The sequence below is a fragment of the Triplophysa dalaica genome, chromosome 14 (genome assembly GCF_015846415.1).
Source record: "Triplophysa dalaica isolate WHDGS20190420 chromosome 14, ASM1584641v1, whole genome shotgun sequence".
NCBI classification, from domain to species: domain Eukaryota; kingdom Metazoa; phylum Chordata; class Actinopteri; order Cypriniformes; family Nemacheilidae; genus Triplophysa; species Triplophysa dalaica.
Window position 1 is genome coordinate 8,804,903 of NC_079555.1, and position 22,012 is coordinate 8,826,914.

The 22,012-nt window shown below is 40.3% G+C and overlaps 2 protein-coding genes across 7 annotated transcripts in view; both read left to right on the forward strand.

Moving 5' to 3' along the window:
- Nucleotides 1-12,971, forward strand: part of ripor1 (RHO family interacting cell polarization regulator 1) — a 52,962-nt gene extending 39,991 nt beyond the window's left edge. For all 5 annotated transcript variants that reach the window (XM_056766034.1, XM_056766035.1, XM_056766033.1 and 2 more), the window contains exons 10-22: nt 713-838; nt 2,045-2,193; nt 2,305-2,434; nt 4,955-5,932; nt 7,191-7,324; nt 7,563-7,719; nt 8,064-8,199; nt 8,402-8,563; nt 9,863-10,021; nt 10,385-10,581; nt 10,685-10,768; nt 10,996-11,086; nt 11,492-12,971. In XM_056766034.1, coding sequence (XP_056622012.1) covers nt 713-838; nt 2,045-2,193; nt 2,305-2,434; nt 4,955-5,932; nt 7,191-7,324; nt 7,563-7,719; nt 8,064-8,199; nt 8,402-8,563; nt 9,863-10,021; nt 10,385-10,581; nt 10,685-10,768; nt 10,996-11,086; nt 11,492-11,589 — 2,601 coding nt within the window. In that variant the 3' untranslated portion in view covers nt 11,590-12,971. The remainder of the gene's footprint in view (nt 1-712; nt 839-2,044; nt 2,194-2,304; nt 2,435-4,954; nt 5,933-7,190; nt 7,325-7,562; nt 7,720-8,063; nt 8,200-8,401; nt 8,564-9,862; nt 10,022-10,384; nt 10,582-10,684; nt 10,769-10,995; nt 11,087-11,491) is intronic.
- Nucleotides 12,972-13,375: 404 nt separating this feature from the next.
- ctcf (CCCTC-binding factor (zinc finger protein)) lies at nt 13,376-20,450 on the forward strand. Of its 2 annotated transcripts, XM_056766371.1 has the most exons (13): nt 13,429-13,564; nt 15,025-15,127; nt 15,299-15,856; nt 15,964-16,303; nt 16,401-16,571; nt 16,704-16,837; nt 16,920-17,040; nt 17,128-17,277; nt 17,400-17,560; nt 17,665-17,847; nt 17,940-18,078; nt 18,222-18,440; nt 18,522-20,450. In XM_056766371.1, the coding sequence occupies exons 2-13, from the start codon at nt 15,104-15,106 to the stop codon at nt 18,749-18,751; spliced, it is 2,430 nt and encodes an 809-aa protein (XP_056622349.1). In that variant the 5' UTR covers nt 13,429-13,564; nt 15,025-15,103; the 3' UTR covers nt 18,752-20,450. The 2 variants fall into 2 exon arrangements, with proteins under 2 accessions (XP_056622348.1, XP_056622349.1); XM_056766370.1 differs by lacking the exon at nt 15,025-15,127 and having other exon boundaries at nt 13,376-13,564.
- The last annotated feature ends 1,562 nt before the right edge of the window (nt 20,451-22,012 follow it).

Here is a 22,012-nt window from a genome sequence, read left to right on the forward strand (position 1 = left end):
TAATCATTTCAATGATTTTGTTTTTGCTATGTAATGAAAAACATAGTTTTTGGACATCCAAAGTTTCTTGAGGACAGTGACGTAGTGTTGGTTTAATATAGTGGTTCAGATCCAATTAGTAGTGACCCGTGATCTATAACCATTGTGCCCATTACCAAGTTTTGGATTAAAGTGTCGGCATAAAAGTGTTTGCTAAATGACCCAACCGAGAATATAAGGCACCACATTAGCACTGCTCTCCACACCAGCTCTGTGCAGTAAAGAACAGATTTGAGGAGGCGAAGGAAATAAAGAGGGGCGAGTACTAATGTGTCAGCCCCGCCTCCACCTGTTTAACAAGCAAGAGCTTCGGAGTGACAATGCAGTGAGTCAGCACAGTCTGCTCCGCAAGAGCCCACAGAGATGTTACAGAAGGGAAAGGATGAAAGAAAAAAGCAGCCAAAGACTCGAGTTAATATAAATGAGAGAGTGGGCGAAAGAGATTTATTTATTATTTCGGCCCATCTGTTATTCTTTGTTCTTTAACTTTGCTGTTCAAAAACACACAAAGCCATGTTTTTCTTACCCTTCTCCATCTCAATAAGCTAAGAGTCAGTTTAATGTTGTTTCAGAGCTTGACTTATGATGTTTTATCACTTTGATTTAGTGCTTAAGATATTGGTACAGGGTAAGGCATGAATGTTAACATGCTCACTGTCTCGTTCCTCCACAGATCTTTATGAAGTATGGCCGCCAGCGGTGGAAACTGCGGGGTCGGATTGAGATCAATAGCAAGCAAGTGTGGGACAGTGAGGAGATGGTCTTCCTCCCCCTCATCACGGAGTTCCTGTCTATAAAGGTTGTTCTTGTGTAAATATACAGTCACATTTAATGTGTTTTGTCTCCTTTCTCACACACACACACAGGCAATCACTCTCTGTCTCCATTCTGTCAGTCAGGTCCATGTGAAATATTAATCCACATAACAGCAGTGAAGAAGAGCAGCTGGACTTTGACTTGTTTTTCTATCCTGTCGGTTCTGACATACAGCTGCAAGGGAAAGGGTGGGAGTACAGTGTAGCGAAGACGGCAGGAGAGAGAGAGTGGGGGGTGGTTTACAGAACAGAGACATTAACAGAAAGAGAGAGACACTCCAGGGGAGGAGTGAGGAAAATGTTGGTCAAAAATATATCGGATGAGTCTGAGAAATTGGTCTTTTCCCTTAGACTCAAAATAGAGTGGAACAGGATGTTAAAAGGAACAGTTCACTCACCCCAAAAAAATCTGTCTTAATTTCCTTATGTTGTTCCAGATCTGTATAAATGTATTTACTCTGATGAAAACAGAGAAAGATATTTGGAAGAATGCTAAACAGATCTTGGCCACCATTGACTACCATTGTACACAAAAATTATTTGAACACAAAAGACGATATTTTAAAGAAGGTAGAAAAATTAAGTGTGGTTGGGTGCAGTTTTGTTTATTAGACCATGAAAGACATGAAACTAACACAGTGTAAAGGATAAATTGAAACAGAAAATGGACAAATTCACACTCGAAGATAAAATAACATTTTACATCCTCCTTTTTTTTGGTCACACTTCAGTATAGGGGGTAATTCTCGCTATTCACAAACCATTAACTACAACTTTTTCAAAATAAAGTCTTAACTTGTTGCTCATTATTAGTTAGTAAGGTAGTTGTTGGGTTTAGGTATTGGGTAGGATTAGGGATGTAGAATAAGGTCATGCAGAATATGTGCTTTATAAGTACTAATAAACAGCCAATATGCCAATAATAGTTATACTAGTAACAACTAGTTAATAGTGAGAAATGCCCCCTATACCGAAGGGTAACCTTTTTTAGAATTTTTATTTTAAATTTTCACTTTTATTGAAAAATATTACATACGCCATTTCATACTGTCACTGCCTTTGCGAGTATTCGTTGAGTATTTTCAAATTTATATAAGAAGTGATTCCTGATGTTGGCAGTAACTCATGACATTATGTCGATCAATAGAGATAATGAGGACTGACTGAGTATTTTCGATGTTGTTGTCAAGGTGACAGAGCTGAAGAGTCTGGCCAATCACGTGGTGGTGGGCAGTGTCTCATGTGAGACTAAGGACCTGTTCGCTGCCATGCCACAAACAGTGGCTGTGGATATCAATGACCTGGGCACAATCAAACTCAGTCTAGAAGTCTCCTGGAAGTAAGTATAGCCCCGGGGACTGTTTTTAGGGGACGTACACCAAATGCATCTTTAAATATGAAAATGTGTTTGAAAGTATTTTAAATGCAGCATTTCAATTTTTCTTTGTAGTCCATTTGACAAAGATGACCAGTCATCCTCGGCTAGCACAGTGAACAAGGCCCCTTCTGTCAATAAGCGTTTTTCTACGTACAATCAGAGTCCTCCAGACACACCTTCTCTACGAGAGCAGGCCTTCTACGTAAGTCCGGCCTCCATTTCATTGCATAGATCTCTTTTTAAATATCTCTTGACTTCCTGTTTTATAACTGCACTTTGCTTCTGAGATTTGTCGGTGTTTAATGTGATCTGAATGGATTCAAACGAAGCTTTTGGGCTAAGTGCATCTGACTCTAATGTCAATATGCCACTTGTCTCTCTTTTCTAATGGAGAGCTCGCAGTTCTCCAGACCCATAAGATTTCATTTAGAGCATTTAGCTTCACGTAGATTTGACAGCTATTGTTTCTCAGAAGTATTTTGATCCTGGGTCATGGAAACATATAACTCCATTGAACATCAGCCGTAGAATTAGTCTGCCAGCAGTCAAGCATATGTTCAGTTGACAGTCAGTTCTCACACGCAAACTCCCCCAACTACGTGCAGACGGCTCCGCAGAGCATGATGTCCAAACAACGCTGGTCCTTACTGGATTTGTTCCGGGATACGCTGACAGAGAAACTGACTCAGAGCTGCTCCTGTAGCGACGTCACCTCGGTTCGTTTTGGCTGCTCTCTGCCTTCCAGCAATGTAAGTGCGGCCCGTAGCGCTAGCGTGTCTGTAGTCATATAGCTTTAGTTAGTAGTAAGTAGCTGGATGTAATGTTGTGACCCCTGCTGGCCATGAGCGACAGAAAGCACGAAAAAACAGGTTTGAATGCTTTTATCATAGTTAGCAGTGTCCCGGCTCTCTTAGATTTTGGAAATTATAGTTGTAGTAATTTTGTGTCCTAGTGTGTAGTTATCAGTTGTTATGTCATGTAATTACATCGAATTTCTGTGCATGTTGTCTGAATGTGAGAGACATCTTCAGGAATACTTGAAGCGATTGGTGTTGTTGTTTTGAAGGGGGGTCACATTTGTCCAGCGTTGGCAGAGAGCGGCTGCCGCAGAAGTTAATTAAAGGGAATGTGTTGCTCTCTGGGCCTGACGCCAGTCTGCTCTCTGCTGTATTGATGCTCTGTGTCAGAAGATACATGGCTAATGCTGAGTGACAGAGAACACACTCTTGCCATCATACTGGGCTGCCCTCGTCTCCTAACTTATCTGCTGTCTGGTTACAGTCCTTCGTCTCTAGTGCAGTAATAAATTATGACGTTTAAAGGAATAGTTAACGTGGAAATGAAAATTCGCTCATAATTTACTCGACCTCATTCCTTCATATACATGACGACAACTTGAGTCTAACATGTTGTTTAAATAAAAATAAATGTTACTTTATTGAAACATACAGTATAGACCACTTTGCAAAATGTAAACACTAGTCCAGAAGCACTTCAAACTATTACATGTATAGGCAAATCTGAATAATATTTGCTTAACCTTTTAATTTGGTTATAAATGTTGTGTTGTTGCATTTTGTTGAAACGTTTCTGTGGTGTTAAAAACTAAAACAGGAAGTTCTTCGGGAACAGCTTTGTTTACGTCTTTGAAAGTGGTCTACAAGTCATACAAATGTTAAATACCAGAAAAAAGCACATACATAGATTGTGTCTCATGTCTCTGTTTATATATTATAATTTATACAAAGCCCCAAAAAACATTGAGGTTAGAAGTTATTGACATTGAATATTTGAATTTCACAAAAAAAAACTGAAAGTATTTTATTTTTCGTTGTACTTGTTGGATTTCAGAAGACCTATTTATGTGTTTTTGGAGCATCAACATTTTATGACATTTTTTTGTATATAGTTTGGTTTTTGTATATAGTGATTTTAAAAACGTCTGTTTTAGTAGAAATGAAGTCATGGGATGGCAACAGTGTGAGTCCATGATTTCAACAAACTATTCTTTCAAGGATTCACCATTTATCACACTGGATAAAACGTTTATTATTTAATATTTAAAGGTCCAGTGTATGATATTAAGTAGCATCTAATATTAAGGTTGTGAATTGCCACCAATGGCTCACTCCACCCCTCCCTTTTGAAGCACCAAGTAGGGTGACAAAGAACTAAGATGTCATCACGTTTTCGCTTCTTTGCCAAAGGAGATAAAGTATTTTCGAAACGTGTTCTCGAGAGCAGTTTGTCCATTTAGGGCTACTGTAGAAACAACATGGCGTATTCCATGCAAGTGGAACCGCGGTGTATGTAGATAGAAATACCTCATTCTAAAGTAATAAAAAACAAAACGCTTCATTATGTACACCTCTGAACACATAGTTATGTATATTATATTGCATTTTTGTCAATCGATCCTCCAAAAAACTACACACTGGTCCTTTAAATATTCACTGTAACACATTTACAACTCATGATGTGCTTTTCATTGTCCTCAGCTGGTGTCATTGTACATAATGATAAATGAAAGGGAACAACCCATGGAGTTGCTTCTGTTTTCCTAAATTGTGAAAGGCAGAAGTCTGCAACAATTTTTTTTTTTTTAATGTATAAATTAAATAAATGTTGCTGCTTTAGTTCAGTGCATTAGAAAGCATACACCCGAGAGAACCTTGACTGTCTACATTCCTGTAATCTCATTCTTCTCATCTAAATCCTACAGAACATGTTGAGGAGACAGGAAGAGATGGAGAATGGAACTGCATGGTCAAACTCCTCGGAATCCTCAGACGATTCCTCCAGTCCTCAGCTGTCGGTCGGAATGCGGCACGCAAATAAGAATTTAGTTCAGCCTGAGGTACAAACCGCTCCTCCGGCCATCGAAATCTCCTTTGCCCCCCGTGAATCAGCAACATCCACTCCCACCCGCCTGGCCAATCAGAAGGAGGAGGATGAGGAGGAGGATGAAGAGGATCTTAAGAAACCAGAAGCTACAATAATAGCTGCCACCATTGCTCCAGTGAAACAGGAAGTGCCCAATGGCCATCCCCGGTATTCTCGCTCTCTCAGTCACATCAGTGAGAACAGTGTGGATGGTGTTATAATAGACAGATTGTCTGGGGAATCCTTGGAGACCACAGAGGTGACCTCGATAGCCCCCTCAGTATCAAAAATTGACGACGCCATGGATGTTCCACACAGGGCAGAACCGTGTTGTGTTGTACCAGAGACTCGTGAGCCATCCTGCACTGCTGAACTACAGAACTGTACAGAAAGTAGCTCATGCAAAGAGCAGCAAGACCTTCCGGCAGAAACCAAGACCTGTGGCTCAACTGCATCGGAAAAAACTAACGCAGAGCCCAGGTCTAGACCCAGCTCTGTCTCTTATACATGTGGCGAAAAAGACTCTTCCCCTTGTGCTTTGTCACGGCGGGTGGACAGTGAAGCTAGCAGGACTGATTCTTCGGCACAGAACCATGAGCCGTGCCTTGCAAAGACAGAAAATAACAATCTGATAGTTGAGACGTCGTCTTCTATAACAGACAATAAACCCACAGACAGTTTGGAAGCCCAGTCGTCAGAAAGCTGTCTGGAGGAGGCCCTTAGTGCTGTTATGTCCTCCCTCGATGATTACAGAGGCCAGTTCCCAGAACTGCAGGTCTTAGAACAAGAACTGAAACTATTGGAAAAGGCGCTTACAGTAAGTGTTAAAATATGTTAATAACTGTGGATTTATTTAAATGTATGCACATGCACAGGGATGTCTCTTGTGATTTGTGATAATGCTTTATTGTTTCAGGTTTGATATGTTGATTACTATCTTTGAGCACCATTTTAACATTTAATGCTGTTCACAGATGCATGGTGATTAAAAACTTGACATTAGGCTCTGCCCTTCCCAGCATGCAGCAGGGATTCATGGAGTGAGGGTGTAGCTTTTCCTGCTTGACTAAGATGTTAGCTTTGTAAAATGTTTTGGGTGAAAGGTCTTTGGGTGTTTCTCTTCTGCATATCCATGACCCGCGATAACCATCAAAGCTTCAGATCCCGGTCCGTTGTTTGAGATTTTGCTCCATTAAATGTAAAACAATAGAATTCAAAAGACTTGTTCTGGTGTCTGTAAAGGGTGGGTTTTTCAGTACACGTTAGCTTACTCATAGAATAAACAAGGGATGGATTTTTTTTACCAGGGCTGACCTTACAGAGAAAATTGTCCTTACAATGGAAGTCAATGGAGGCCAATGTTGTTTGGTTACCAACGTTCTTCAAAATATCTTATTTTGGGTTCTGCAGAAGAATAACTAGTCATACAGGTTTGGTTTGATAAATAATTGTAATTTTTGGGTAAATTGTCCCGTTAAAATTGTTTAAAGTCCCTGGAACAGGATGTTGCGATCGTTTTTACTTCTGTATTCTGACACGAGTGAAAAGGAATTTCAAAGGAGAAAATTAAACTGGCAGCAGTCTGACAGTTGAAGGGGAGGAGTTAGCTGATGCTCCGCCCAAGCCGTCTAATTGTCATTTGAGATGGATCGTCATTTCAGGGCGGAAGTGAATTTTCAGATTTTACCTGAAGAGTTTGAGGGTACATGAATTTTATAAAGAAAATGACCCACATTGATAAACTATTTACTATAAACACTTTAATATTTGAAGAAAAAAGAATTGTCATTTTTTAATTTCACTGTGACTTTAAGATCTCAAATTGTAGTATCATATTATTATATTATATTTAGTTTGAATTGAGAGAAAGGTCATGTGTATTACAGCAATTTTACATTGGGAACAAAGTGTTACCTTGCAACTAGCAGGAGCATCATTTCAAGGCTTAAAAGCTTTATTGACCAATATGCATTCAGAACCCTGAGGCTGTCTTAAATGTTGTCTAGATTTTACACATTGAGCTTTGATTTTTTTTTTTAACTTTGATTAACATTGATTTTAATATTCCAATGAAGGTACAAAATCGCAGTCGTTCATCCAGCGTCAGTTTGACAGTCGAGACTGCGCTTGGAAGCTTCGACTTCCTTAATACGTCAGACCTGGATGAAGAGGAAGAGGAGGATGGTGAGAGACTGATTGTGACAGACAGGTTAGAACTTGAGAAGCATCTCTTCTTTCTGCTGTCATGTGATACATTACTTATGGCCTAATAATGTGTTACACTACTGCCACCTAGTGCTTAGAAAGTCAACTGTTACTTTGAGTAGCTTAAATTATCTTTTAACTTCATCTTTGTTCGGGACTACCTCTGTCCTTTTTTGTAATATGATTTATCAGTATTTCCCTTCTTTTATCTGACACATGTTTGTGTGTTGTGATGGATACAGCGCCGATGAGCGTCTCACAGCTGTGGAGGGTGAAGCGGAGGATGAGGGCTGCGAGGCGCCAAGTTGGGACACTCCCTCTACTCCTCTAAGCACAGGCTGCCCGGCTCTAGATCACACCCTGCTGGTTCATCTGCAGAACTGCAGCTCACAGATGCTGGTCAGTTTTTATAGTCTTATTGTGTCCTTAAGAGTGATTGCAAACAATAATGTGGTAGCACCATGCCGAAGTTGATGCTATTTGAATGTTATACTGTTGAATGCTATTTGATGGTATACCGTTATTTCATTCTAATAATTGTGTTTTGATTTATACCATGAGACCGAATGATTATGATTATTATAAAGTCATAACTATGTTTATAGTGTGTTAACATCTTTTGTAATACCATGGCTGTTTGTTGTAATTGTGTTTCTATTTCCCATTCTTCCACTCATTTCTTACACGATGACTCATCTTTGTTGAACTCTTTCCATTTATGCTTTGTGTGTTATTATGAACAGAGGTTAGGCACGTTCGGGCCTCTGCGCTGTGGGGAGATGTACGCTCTCGATCATCTTCTCAGGGAAGCACGTGTCCTTGAGCTCATACGATGGGTTGTAAAGGACTCAAAAAGCGGGGACAGCCAACCAGAGGAGGGTAAGACTTGCTGGATTTGGATGAATTTGTCTGCATTCTTTATTTTTTTATTATTAATTTATATACTTTTTTTGATCTATCGTGTGTGATATAAGTGTATACCGTATATCTCATTTATTTATCCAGAATTTCAAAGAATCACGTATATTTAACAAATACTCTCTTTATATTTAACACTTACTCTCTTTGTATCTTGGATCAGTTCTTCCTCAGTTAGATCAATGTCAAGGGGCTGTGTTGCTATGGCGGCAGTGCACGGATGGCTGCAGTGTTTACAGCACATCCACAGAGACCTTTATACAGGCACTCAGCAAAACTTACGCCAGCAAACTGCCAGAGAGAGGAGCTGGCTTTTCAGATACAGGTAAATATGTTTGTGTGTGTGCACCTTTGTTAAGTTACTGTCACTATAAATACATTTTGTATATCAATATACATTACATTTTCAACTGTAACATCTTTTAAAAAAATGACTAATCAGACCTCAGAGAGCTGGCTCACAGACCATCCACAGTTTCTTTGTTTTGCTGATGTTATTGCTTCTGTTGTTGCTTTGGCTAAAAATGTTTGCTAAAAGACCGATAAATGTAATGATGATTTAATAACCATCTTTTAAACAAAACTTAGCAAAATTGACAAAATTGGCTTTATATACAAATATATCATTTAAGTTGTACTAAAAACTTTATTTGGAAAGAATTTAAGGAGGCCTGGCATGCAAAAACATACATGCAACACATGCAAGCTTACTAAAAGTGGCTATAAAATGTTACTACACAATTGGATTAACAATTATTAATATACAAAAAAAAATTACTGTCCCTGTAGGTTTTATTTCCTGCAAGCTTTTGCTTCTTTGCATTTTTGTGTATTAAAACTAAATCAATATTCCCTTGTATGCGCAGCAGATTTGTCCATTTTGTGCCATACAGCTTATATTTTGATGTATTTCTCTAACCTAAGGGGCCATTAATACGCAAATCTTGTACAAATATGCCTCCCCGGACATCCCAAAATCAAAATGCTGTTTTGATTCAATAAATGCTTGGAAAATCTAGGTATCAATTATTTTGTAAAGGTTAATAGTATTACATTTTAGAACAAGGCATCTGATTAACCGGCTCTTTAAAGACGTTATGAAATCAAAATTGAAAAACATTTTGTAGTGTTTTTTTATAAGTGACTTATCTGTGCACTTTGTTTTTTATTCATGTGACCTCATAATTTTTAATCAAAAACCTTGACCCAACCCCCTCTAAACGACTTTTCATCACTTCCTGTCACGAGGAATGGAGCGAGGGCAAGTTTTTTATGCATGGCAGGGTGCCGTTGGGGAATAATCCTCCACGATTTACTACAATCTTCCATTCAAATCTGCCTCCATTATGTTAGCAACTTCCAACGATCCAATGAATTCTCATTGTAGGAAATCAAGTCCTCCCCTACATTTTCTCTTATTTCCGAAACCGTTTCACTCTAAAATACGTCACGATACAGAAAAGCATCAGATCGTTACTTCCTACTTTAAGCAAATCTACAATTAGGAGCATATCTCCTGACATGTAGTCAAAGATCTGGCTGCCTGAGTGCAAATTCTCAGTTTTAACTTGGACCAAAATCTCTAAAATGACTAGGTGATGACAGTGAACTTTGTGTGTGTTAGTATTTCTACGTCTGGTGGAGCGAGTCCTTGAAAGGAAGTTGCCCAAGCGTGGAGGAGGTGCGGCCAGAGAGACCATCACACTCTTTCAGTTCTGGAGCTACCTGGAAGCGGAGGGAGTGAATGACCTGGACACACACATTCCTGAGCTTGCTGAAGAAGGTACTTTGAGTTTAACATAAAGAGGCATTCACACTCAGTCGCAGCTTTACGTCATGTGCATTTCAGGTGTTTTGGAGCTTGGAAAAGAGTAAAACGAGAATTGTTTTTTAGACTCATTATGTATGTAAATGGCCTACACCATTTAATCCTCCCTTATGTAACACAAGCACTCAATAGCAAGAGTGATTGTGCAGCACATGGAGCATTATCGACCCCTCCCATCCTAACGTCTCTACTATCACCCCACCTCACCCCTATCTCATTGTGGTTTCTGCAAATATTTTTTCCACTCCTCCCCCCTTTCACGTACTCACTCCAGTGTATCGGTTTCATGCGTGTTAACAAAATGTTTCTCTCTTCCAGTTTGGCTTGTTCAATGCCTGCAGTCTGGAGATCAGGATGTTCTGGTGAAGTCCTTGAAGAAGCCTCCAGAATGCAGTCTGAAGAGGGAGGGCCTGCGAGCAGTCAGTCTGCTGCTGAGAGACCCAAGGGGAAAAGTGTGCAGTGCAGCCAGCTCCTTGCTGCGCAGTCTAGCTGACCAAACCCGTCACAGGGAGAGGGTAAGAAGCATGGTTGCCTGAGTGTGATCTGTCTTTAAATGCTTTGTTATGCACAAAGTATCTTGATGTAATCCACTCAATCTCTTTTACTCTTCTGTCCCAGGCACTGGTGAGCTGTTTAGAGCTCTTGGAGGATGAGAGAAAGGAGACGCGTCTGTGTGGATGTAAAGCACTTGCATGTCTGAAGGTCAGTGCCTGCATATTTCTGAACATCCCTCCCCAACAACGATTCGATTAGCCCCGTCCTGTGCTCCATGACACATCATTGCTCATGTCAGATGAGTTTTTAGATCTACGTTTCAATGACATCAAAGCCGGCTGGTGTTGCTCGAATATACTTCTGTAATCTGAGTGAGAATCAGATTAATACAGCATTACACCTCAGAGTAAAATGTCTGTGTTTGTACATCACAGGCAAAAGAGAGCATTGAGCAGCTGGTGTATCTGTGCAGGACAGATAAGGAGGATGTGAGAGATGCTGCCAAACAAGCTCTGCTTGTGCTAGGTAAGCAATGGCATAAACAACAGGAAAACTAGGAATTTTATGTAATGTAAAAACATTATGCAAGAAGTATTTTACTGAGGTCCCAAAGTATGTGGGAACTCGTTCATTCAATTGTTTAATTCTGATAAAATTATACAAATCCTTTCCTAGAAAAGTTATAATTGCTTTTGTTAAAATACTTTTATTAGATGTATTAGAAATGCAATGGATACCGGGTGGTACATAAGGCCACATGTTTATCTTATTTTGAAGCTAAACTTTCATTTACAAATTAGTCTGAATGATTATTTTTATCTTAAAGTATTTATAAACAACTGATTAATGATGGAAAACGTTTCCATGTTTTTAACAAAAGGTTTCAAGGGACATTGTATCTAATTTCTGCTTTATTCATAATATTCACAGGTGATGAGGGGAAAATTGCCCATCGGCACATTGAGTCGTCCCAAGATGGAATGTCCCGCCTTTTTACGCCTGGCAGTATGGCCAGTACAGCATTCTAACACAATCAACTGCGAGACTCATCCGAAAAATCAACTTGCGTCTCAGTATACTCACTGTCATGACCATGCCAATTACAAACTATTTAATGCACACTTAAAAACTATCAAGAGTACAAATATTTACTGTACATGTGCAGTTATAAATGACAAATCAGTGATCACACTCTCAAGGAGAGTGCCAACAGTGTCATGACGTGGACAGATACAATCAGTAAACGAGAGGATTTGTATGGCCGGTATGTTATTATTTTTAGGACGACCTAAGATGAACTACTGTAAAGTGATATAGTAAGATGCAAACACTCTTAAAAGAAAAGGTTCTATATAGAACCCCAAATAACCTTTTTTCTAAGAGTGCAGTGAGTGTGGGAAGGGGTTACTAAAGAATGTTTTGCTGCCTTATTATTTGGCCCAATGGTGTTGCCTTCATGAAAGCTAGGCCCTGATCAGCAATACAAATGGTGTCCGTATTGACAGGGATGGAAAATTAAAGTGTTCTTTTCACTTTATTGACACAAGTAGGCAGAAGCTGATTGATCACTTTGTAAAGAGTGCTTATGAGTGTGTACATATTGTCTGGAGAATGTATGTTGGTAGTAGGGGGTCACACCTGAGAACATAGGATTGAGATTTTGGAAAGAATTTCCTTAATCCCAACATATCATAGGGACCTTGTTGCCATTTAAAGTGTAAGAGTGCCATCATTCCATGTCATGCTTTATTGGTGCAAATTATATATCTATATTCCATTGGAAGTGTAAATGTTTCGTGTTTAAGTTTAAATGTTAAAATACTCAATAGCAAAAGCATCTGTTTTGAATCACAATGCACCTCCTTAGATCTAAACCACTGATAATCTCTGCTGTAAAAGTGGTGACTTTTTTCTTTTTATTATTATTTCTGAAGAATGTCACTATTATTAGGAATGAAAGATGTACAATGGTGAAGTTTTGCCTTTTTTTTTCAATCGTTTCAGACAAATTCTCCATGCTTTTGATATTTTGCCATGCTTAACTCCGAGCATTTCCACAGTGCTGCTAGACAGTAAGGTTCTGGATTGGAACCAGAGATGGTTAATTTTTACATAACATAATTTTTAGCTTTTTTCCACACTTACATGACAAAGAACGCCTCTTCAGTGTATAAGTGCCTCAATTTAGTATGGGGAGCAAGAGTGAGATAGATATTATTTAAAACTCAAGACTGTGGTTTAGGACTACAAACTGCAGAACAGATTTAAATATATTTTCATTATTATCTACGGATTGTGCAGCATTAAAGATGTGAGTTACTTTTTATTTCTCTAAATATGTATATTGTCTGACAAGGATTATTGCTGACGTCAACTGTAAAGGAACTATATTAAATGATGAACACTAAAACGTGGCTGTTGTTTTATTCACATATTTAGTCATGAATTTAAAAAAAAACGTTACATAAATACATTTTAAGTATGGCATATTTACGTCACGTACTTTACGTGTATGCACACAACACCCAGACATATAGACTGCAACCATAAACCAATAAATCGTCCATTTATCACGAAAAATATTATATTGCACAACTGCGTGTATATCTTAAACTTTTCGTTTATCCTATTAAGTGATTTATGTCCACTTGGACCATTAAAACGCAACATATTTAAATATCTTAATATAAAAACGTAGAACATATGACGACGCACTCCTAAAAAAACATTACACATCCGTAATTCAAAAGTAGCGCCCCACCCGGCCAATCCGCACAGTGCTTCTGTTTACAGCCCTCCCCCTCGCCACCGCCCCCCTTCAAGACGCGCATGCGCAACAGCCGCTCAAGGCCGCCATTTTGTGCGGAGCCTACTCTGCAAAAGCGGGAGAGGATTAAAACCGTCGGAGGTGAAGGACGCAGTTTTACTCCGTCTCGTACTGAAGGAAGAACAAACCCTGAGCTTTCTGTCGAATTCAACGCGAGGATAAATCACCAAACGCAGGTAAAATAGCACTACTTTTCCAAAAGGGGGGAGTTTGCAGGAGCTTTAATCGGCCTCTAGGTGTCACGATGGGGCTCCCAGTCCAGGCGGCTGGCGGGGGGTGTTTGTCTCCCTCTATCGTTATCGAAAATTTAGCAAAAAACATTTATAACCCAGAAGTTCAGGCTTCTGCCCGACTATTAAGCACTATTGAACCTATATCATACAGCCTTTCGCCCATATGACCTATTTTAGCGCTAGGATGTTTGTTTCAATCTTTAGGCCAGGCGTCCATTTTCTGTTTCTTCTCTTTGTTTCCTGTCTTTAGGAACCCGCCGTTTCTGCACGCGCACTTAGCCAACCAGCTAATAAGCACTTCAAACTTAACCAATTTTCAGTCGTACAACACACAAACAGCCTAAACAAGCATTTAAATGTACACGCAACATATTCGTGTAATTTAAAGTCGTGAAATGTATGAAGTTTTGACATATCGTCGTGTTCGCGCCCCTCCTCGCGCAATTAAACTAAAATACAAATATTTGGTCGGTTCAGCAAAAATAAAGTCCCGTTACTGAGGCCTCCTGTGCCGATAGTTCTTCCAATCCCTCCGAAAATGCAGCTGACATCCGAAATTACGTTAAATACCAAGTTTGTGATGATGTAACGTTAGCATTAGTTCCGTTCCTGCTAGCGTATTGCGCAGATTCAAATCAAACGAGGAAGATGCCATTGCTAAATTACACCGATGGCCCTTTTCGATAGATTAGACTATTTTACGCGCCCGGACCTGAGCACGTACCGGGGATTTATTGCCCGTATCGCAGCTCAATCGCCGCAGTTGTCGTTCTCCGCCCGCTCTTATTGAAAGACTAACCTCAAGCAACAAACGACTGAAGGGATAAAAACCGAGAGAGCTCCCTCTACAACCCGGCTGGTAGTGGTACAAAAACACGATTAACCATCTCAGAATGCCCTCTTGCTGTGGAAAATAATAAGCATGTTTAGGACGTGTGGAGGTAGGGATAGTGGACATGTGGGTTTAATACGTTGGTAGCGAATGGTCGTTGCAAAGGCGACCGATCATGCTGTCTAGTGAGGAAGTACTGTTAGAAGTGAGTCGGGGAGATGATGTTGGCGCCCGATCAAGAGTTCATGAACGTGGTTTGGTATAACGTTAAACCAAAGACGCGCTAAAAGTTTGGTTGAGGTTGTATTAGTTTTAGAAACGTTACTGCAGCGAGATTTACTCCATTTTGTCAACATGCTTATATTTTGTAAACAACCGCCCTTGGCTTTTATAATTATTTGACGAATTGCATTTATAAAATGACATGTCAATATTTTTTTTAAACATCAGCATCAATCATAAAACGAATAAACACTCTATTATCTGACCAGTATCTGTGAAATTATATACACTTTTATTGATTTATTTCCCTAAGCCAGATTGATTGTCTGATTTATTTGCACCCCAACAGGTTGAACTAGTTAGTAAGAGTTGAGACAGGTAGCTCATTCATCGGAGGCAGAAAGTGGTGGAGGCACAGGGGTAGAGATATGATGTTTTCCTGTTGGGTCCAGGTAATCTCACAGCATCCTGTGCAAACACAAAAAAAGTCAATGGAGGTGTCAACTAACTTGTTTTAATTGACATGCTTGATGTGCATGTAGACAGAGTTCACATCACAGTCAGGGAGGATCATTTTAAAACGGTTCGTTTGGTGCTAAGTTCCAAGTTTTTTATTATTTTAGGTAATACCCATGGAAGGGGGATCGATTGAGGCAGTGGTGGAAGAGGCAGGGGATGCTTTCAAGGCAAAAGAATGTAAGACATACCAAAGGCGACGAGAGGATGAAGAGGTGGGAGCTGAACTGCTGCAGCCTGCTGAGTTGGAGCAAGCCCAGGCTGAAGCAGATGCTGAAGTGGAGGCCCAACAGCAACTGGTTGAAGGTGTAGTGAATGTCAACAGCATGATGGTGATGGAGTCCCTGGACCCTGCCTTGCTTCAGATGAAGACAGAAGTTCTGGAGGCTGCTGTCGGAGGACCAGTTGGTGTGGCCGGTTCTGCCCATGAAGCCACTGTCACAACTGTGGACGATACTCAGATCATCACCCTACAGGTGGTAAACATGGAAGAGCAGCAGTTGGGGTTAGGAGAGCTGCAGCTGGTGCAGGTGCCTGTTTCTGCTGTGCCTGTCACCACAGCCACTGTGGAAGAGCTACAGGGGACACTGGTGGATGCGACTGCCATGCCTAAAGATGGAGAGCCGGTCATCTGTCACACCCTGCCGTTGCCTGAGGGGTTTCAGGTTGGTCATAATAACTAGTACTCGGTTTGGATTTGTGAATTAGGCCGTAAGAAACTTGGACTGTGATCAGATCCTTGTAAGTCTAAATTTGTTAATTTCTCCTAAAGGTGGTCAAGGTGGGTGCAAACGGAGAGGTGGAGACTGTGGAGCAGGATGAGCTCCAGGCCCAAGAAGAGCAGCCTCAACAGCAGGTGGAGGAGGAGATGACTGAAGCCCAAGCTGATGACCCCACATGGGCCAAAGATCCAGACTATGCACCCCCTGTCAAAAAGATCAAGAAGGCAAAGAAAAGCAAACTGCGCTACAACACAGAGGGAGATAAGGACATGGATGTGTCTGTTTATGACTTTGAGGAGGAGCAGCAGGAAGGACTGCTCTCTGAGGTCAATGCTGAGAAAGTTGTAGGCAACATGAAACCACCCAAACCAACTAAAATCAAGAAGAAGGGTGAGAACTTTTGACACATACTGGGATGTTACATGCACTTAATACCAATCGAGTAAGTTTCACGGTTATGAGAATCACAATTCTATTTTGTGTACAGGTGTCAAAAAGACATTCCAGTGTGAGCTGTGTAGTTACACTTGCCCACGACGCTCCAATCTGGACCGCCACATGAAGAGCCACACGGATGAGAGGCCTCACAAGTGCCATCTGTGTGGGCGAGCCTTTAGAACCGTCACCTTGCTTAGGAACCATCTCAACACCCATACAGGTACATCATTTCCAGTACATATGCTTTACAGTTTGATGTTCTGTAAAGAGAATTATATATACAATATATGTAATGAGAAATTCATCCAGGTTCTTGAATTTTTTTTAAATATATAAATGTTGTTTTTGACAGGCACCAGACCACATAAGTGCACTGACTGTGATATGGCCTTTGTCACCAGTGGAGAGCTGGTGCGACACAGACGCTACAAGCACACGCACGAGAAACCATTCAAGTGCTCCATGTGTGACTATGCCAGTGTGGAGGTTTGTTTGAGCGTCACGTTGTCCTTTTCCAAAAAGTGTTGTTGTAGTTTACGTAAATTGATCCTGAATCTTGATATTGCAGGTTAGCAAGCTGAAGCGTCACATTCGCTCACACACCGGAGAGCGTCCCTTCCAGTGCAGCCTGTGCAGTTACGCCAGCAGAGATACCTATAAGCTGAAGAGGCACATGAGGACCCACTCAGGTCAGCAGCACAGACTTTACTCTACCCCACTCTTTCTATCTAGTGCATCATTTCCCTAACTGACTTCAGTATTCCTGGTGGTTCTAGGAGAGAAGCCCTATGAGTGCTACATCTGTCATGCACGTTTCACCCAGAGTGGTACCATGAAGATGCACATCCTGCAGAAGCACACAGAGAACGTGGCTAAGTTTCACTGCCCCCACTGTGATACAGTTATTGCTCGCAAGAGTGATCTCGGTAAGACTCTATTGTTACAGCTTGCGTTTACAAAATGTGGTTGTAATGGAGATTCTTTCTTTTGCTTAATTAATTTATTCAGTTGAATTTAAGGGTGACGCAATTTACTGCTATCTTTTCAGGTGTACATCTCCGTAAGCAGCATTCCTACATTGAGCAAGGCAGGAAGTGCCGTTACTGCGACGCAGTGTTTCATGAGCGATATGCCCTCATCCAGCATCAGAAATCACACAAAAATGAGAAACGTTTCAAGTGTGACCAGTGTGACTATGCATGCCGTCAGGTTTGTGAATAAAATCTTGTTTGATTACTGAATACTGGATCTGTATATATTTAAAGGCCTCAAATACAACCGTTTCCTAAGTTTTGTGTACCCTTTGCTAACAGGAGCGTCACATGATCATGCATAAACGCACCCATACCGGGGAGAAGCCATACGCGTGTAACCAATGTGATAAGACCTTTAGGCAGAAACAGCTCCTGGACATGCACTTTAGGCGCTACCATGACCCCAACTTTGTACCAACGTCCTTCGTATGCACAAAGTGTGGCAAGACTTTCACTCGCAGGGTATGATGAGGTCATGGAAGTGTTGATGTTTAAAAGTACCTCTGGATGCATTGAAGATTATCTAATGAAATGTATATGTGATTGGTTGGCAGAATACCATGGCCAGGCATGCAGATAACTGCACTGGGATGGAATCTGCTGATGGAGAAAATGGAACCCCACCCAAGAGAGGTCGTGTTGGCAGAAAGAGGAAGATGCGGTCTAGAAAGGATGACGACGAAGATGACAGCGGTGAGTGCCCGTGTTTCAGCAAAACTGAGTTTTTATTCTGGTTTATATATGAACTTCTCAGTTATTCTTAGTTGTTTTAACAATTGGGTTTTTAAAATGGGTTTGATTGTTTATGAATGATGCTAAATGTGAATTAATTCCAGATGAGCATGGAGAGCCTGATCTGGATGACATTGATGAAGAGGATGAGGATGAAGAGATTCTTGAAGATGATGAGGATGAACACATGGATGTGGAACAGGCTCCACCCACCGTTCCCATCCCTGCCCCAGCTGAACCTCCTGTCAAGAGGAAACGGGGCAGACCCCCCAAGAATGCACCCAAGGTTTCTCCTGCCACGCCTAGTCCAAAAACCACTGCAGGTATGCATTGTCGCATATGATAACGTGATTTACTTGATCTGTTTTCAAATACATTTATTAATTGACATTTTCTGCGTCTAGCTACCGCTGCCATAATCCAAGTGGAGGATGAAAGCACAGGGGCCATTGAGAACATCATTGTGAAAAAGGAGCCTGAAGGCATTGATGCAGTTCCTGAACCCGCCCAGCCGGTGGTGGAGGAGGTAGAGGCAGTCGAGGCTGGTGTAGAAACAGTGCAGATAGCCGTCCCTGAAGCTGCACCTAACGGTGACCTCACACCTGAAATGATCCTTAGCATGATGGACCGGTGATCTGGGGATATATCTCCACACACAGGCTGATCACAAAAACGCTTGCAGATATACACATCCCTGTATGTGTCCCATAACTATATACACGCTTGCATCTCTTTTCTCACCTCTTTCAATACCATGCTTCTTTTTCTTTTGTATCCTCATGTTTATACACAGATGTCAAAGCAAATTTTCTAAGACTTCATGTTGTTCTCCTGTTTACTATAAAACCCAACTAAGTTCTTACATTTTGTCTTTCATAACATTTATACACATGAGGATTTCAAAACTGTGCATGGAAATGCATTTTCCTGTCATAGCATAGTTCCGCTGCTGAGCTGTGTGTACTTTGTGGGGTGAGAGTGGGAATGCACGGCATCTCGAGACTTAACATGGTGTGCTACATGCATATAGACTTCTTTTCCCAGCTAACCTGATGTGTTTGTTTTTCCTAATCAGATGTTGCTATGGCAGTACTGAGAAACAATATCATTTTGTGCCTGGTCAAACCTTGATATCTAGAATTGCCGTCACTGCTGTAGAAACGGGTCATTTTGACCCAACGGTCCAAGAAAATCCTTTCAATGTTTGACATTTTACGATGACGTTAATTCACTGTTTGTTCCTCGTGCTCCTTCATTGGTCACAGGTGATGATGTTAGAGAGAGTAGAAATGTAGCCATCTGATTATCAAGCCAGGGACATCCATCCATTCACATGTCTAAAACAGTCGAGAAAGATGTACAAAAAAAGGTAATCTTGGCTAGTCTTGCTTGTAAATAACTTTTATTTTTTGTTTTATTATGAACATTTTAATCTTTTCTAGCGATTTGATGACCGGAATGCTAAGGCAATGGATTTTAACAGTAGTTGTTTAAAAAATTGCCATGCCACTGACGGCTTTCAAATTACTAACTGGGAAAAATGAGAGGCTGAGGAATTATGTAGGCTGCATACACCCCTTTTCTTTTGCTCCTTCTGTAGCTTAAATCTTGGATTTCAATCTTGCTTGTCTGGGAGGGATTGCTTAATGATAAAGCTAAAGTTTTGTCGCCATTTTAAGGTGACAAAATTCCAAATTTATGAATTGGCCTCAGTGTTGGATTTTGTAAAAGGAAGAAAACTGACAACTGGGGAAATACAACAATGTGCATGTCTCATAAATCACTTGGAAACTGTTGTGATGTGGTTGTGTTTCCTACAACCAGCCCTGCATATTAAACCATGTCCTGAAATTTGATCCAAGTATGATTATATTTCGTAGGATACTGAAAATGAAAAAGATGTCTTGCGGTTTACAATAAGTTTATCAGACCACCTCTAATTTAAGTAGATTAATATGGGTGTTTGAGGAAGATATTTTGATACAACCTGTTTCTAGAAGGGGAAGTTTGGATGGGATATTTGTAAAAAAGTTTGTCACTTGTTAAAGCAATGTCCTTTTAATTTCTGATCTCTTTTTTGCTTTTCTCCTTCGAATAATGTTTTCCTCCAACATGTAATTGCATTTAAATCGCTTTCTTTTTGTAAGCTCTTAAAATTCTAGGTTAATATGCATTTTGTTTTTTTACCTAGCTGTACTGTGTGAATTTTACAATGATCAGAAAACCAACCTTATAAAGACATTTATTATGGCTGAGTGGGGCATAGAGGGCAGATGAAGAAAGATTGTGTGGGGTATGTATTGCTGTACAGCTAAATAAAAAATATTGTCCTATGTCATTGTTTGTTTTTGCTTTTTTCACATATTCATGCATGCATACATGCATATATACAGGGGTGTAAAAAAGTATTTGTTACCTACAGATTTGAAGTTTTTTGGCATATTTGTCATGCTTCAATGATCCAGATCATCAAACAATTTGTAATATTTCACAAAGAAAACCAGAGTAAATACTAAATGCAGTTTTCAAAAGATTTTATATAGGGAAATAACCATCCAAACATTTCTGACCCTTTGTGAAAAAGTAATTGCCCCCTAAACATAATAACTATTTGTGCCACCCTTGGCGGCAGCAACTGCAATCAAGCATTGCAAAAGCTCGCAACGAGTCTTTCACATCGCTTTGAAGGAATTTTTGCCCACTCTTCAATGCAGAATTGTTTAAATTCGGCCACATTGGAGGGTCTTCGCGTATGAAAAGCCTTTTCAAGGTCATGTCACAGGATTTCATTTGGATTTAAGTCCGGACTTTGACTAGGCCACTCCAAAACCTTCATTTAGATTTTTTTCAGCCATTCAGAGGTGCAATGGCTGTTGTGTTTTGGATAATTGTCTTGCTGCATAACCCTAATGAGTTTAATCTTGAGTTTACAAACCGATGACCGGACATTCTCTTTTAGAGTTTTCTGGTAGAGCACAGAATTCATGGTTCCATCAATTCTCATCAGTCCACAGAATATTTGCACAAAAGTTTTGGGAATCAAGATGTTTTTTAGCAAATGTGAGACGAGCTTTTGTGTTCTTTTTGGTCAGCAGTGGTTTTCACCCTTGGAACTCTCCCATGGTTGCCAGTATTCTTTCTTATTGTAGAATCATGAACACTGACCTTGAACAACTGAAGCAAGAGAGGCCTGCAGTTTGTTAGATGTTGTTCTGGGATCTTTTATGTCCTCCTGGACAAGTCGTTGTTGAGCTTTTTGGGTAATTTGGTAGGCCAGCCACTCCTGGTATGGTTTACTGCTGTTCCATTTTTTCTCCATTGGTGGATACTGTGGTTGCCAGAGCCCCAAAGCCTTAAAAATGGCTTTGTAACGTTTGGATTGTTTTGTCTCTTAATTAATAAAACCATCATTTAAAAACTGCATTTTCTATTTACTCTGGTTTTTTTTGAGTAACATAAAAATTAGTTTGATGATCTGAATCATTTAAGCATGACAAATATGCAAAAAACTAAAAATCCGGAAGGGGGCAAATACTTTTTCACACCACTGTATATATACACTCACCTAAAGGCTTATTAGGAACACCTGTTCAATTTCTCATTAATGCAATCATGGTGGTGGTGTAATGGTGTGGGGGATGTTTTCTTGGCACACTTTAGGCCCCTTAGTGCCAATTGGGCATCGTTTAAATGCCACGGCCTACCTGAGCATTGTTTCTGACCATGTCCATCCCTTTATGACCACCATGTACCCATCCTCTGAAGGCTACTTCCAGCAGGATAATGCACCATGTCACAAAGCTCGAATCATTCAAATTGGTTTCTTGAACATGACAATGAGTTCACTGTACTAAAAAGGCCCCCACAGTCACCAGATCTCAACCCAATAGAGCAT

Coding starts and splice junctions, on each gene's coding strand:
- ctcf (XM_056766370.1), top strand. CDS start 13,391: ATGCGCAACAGCCGCTCAAGGCCGCCATTTTGTGCGGAGCCTACTCTG. Junction 16,572..16,703: donor CCATCTCAACACCCATACAG/GTACATCATTTC, acceptor TGTTTTTGACAG/GCACCAGACCACATAAGTGC. Junction 17,848..17,939: donor GCAAGACTTTCACTCGCAGG/GTATGATGAGGT, acceptor ATTGGTTGGCAG/AATACCATGGCCAGGCATGC.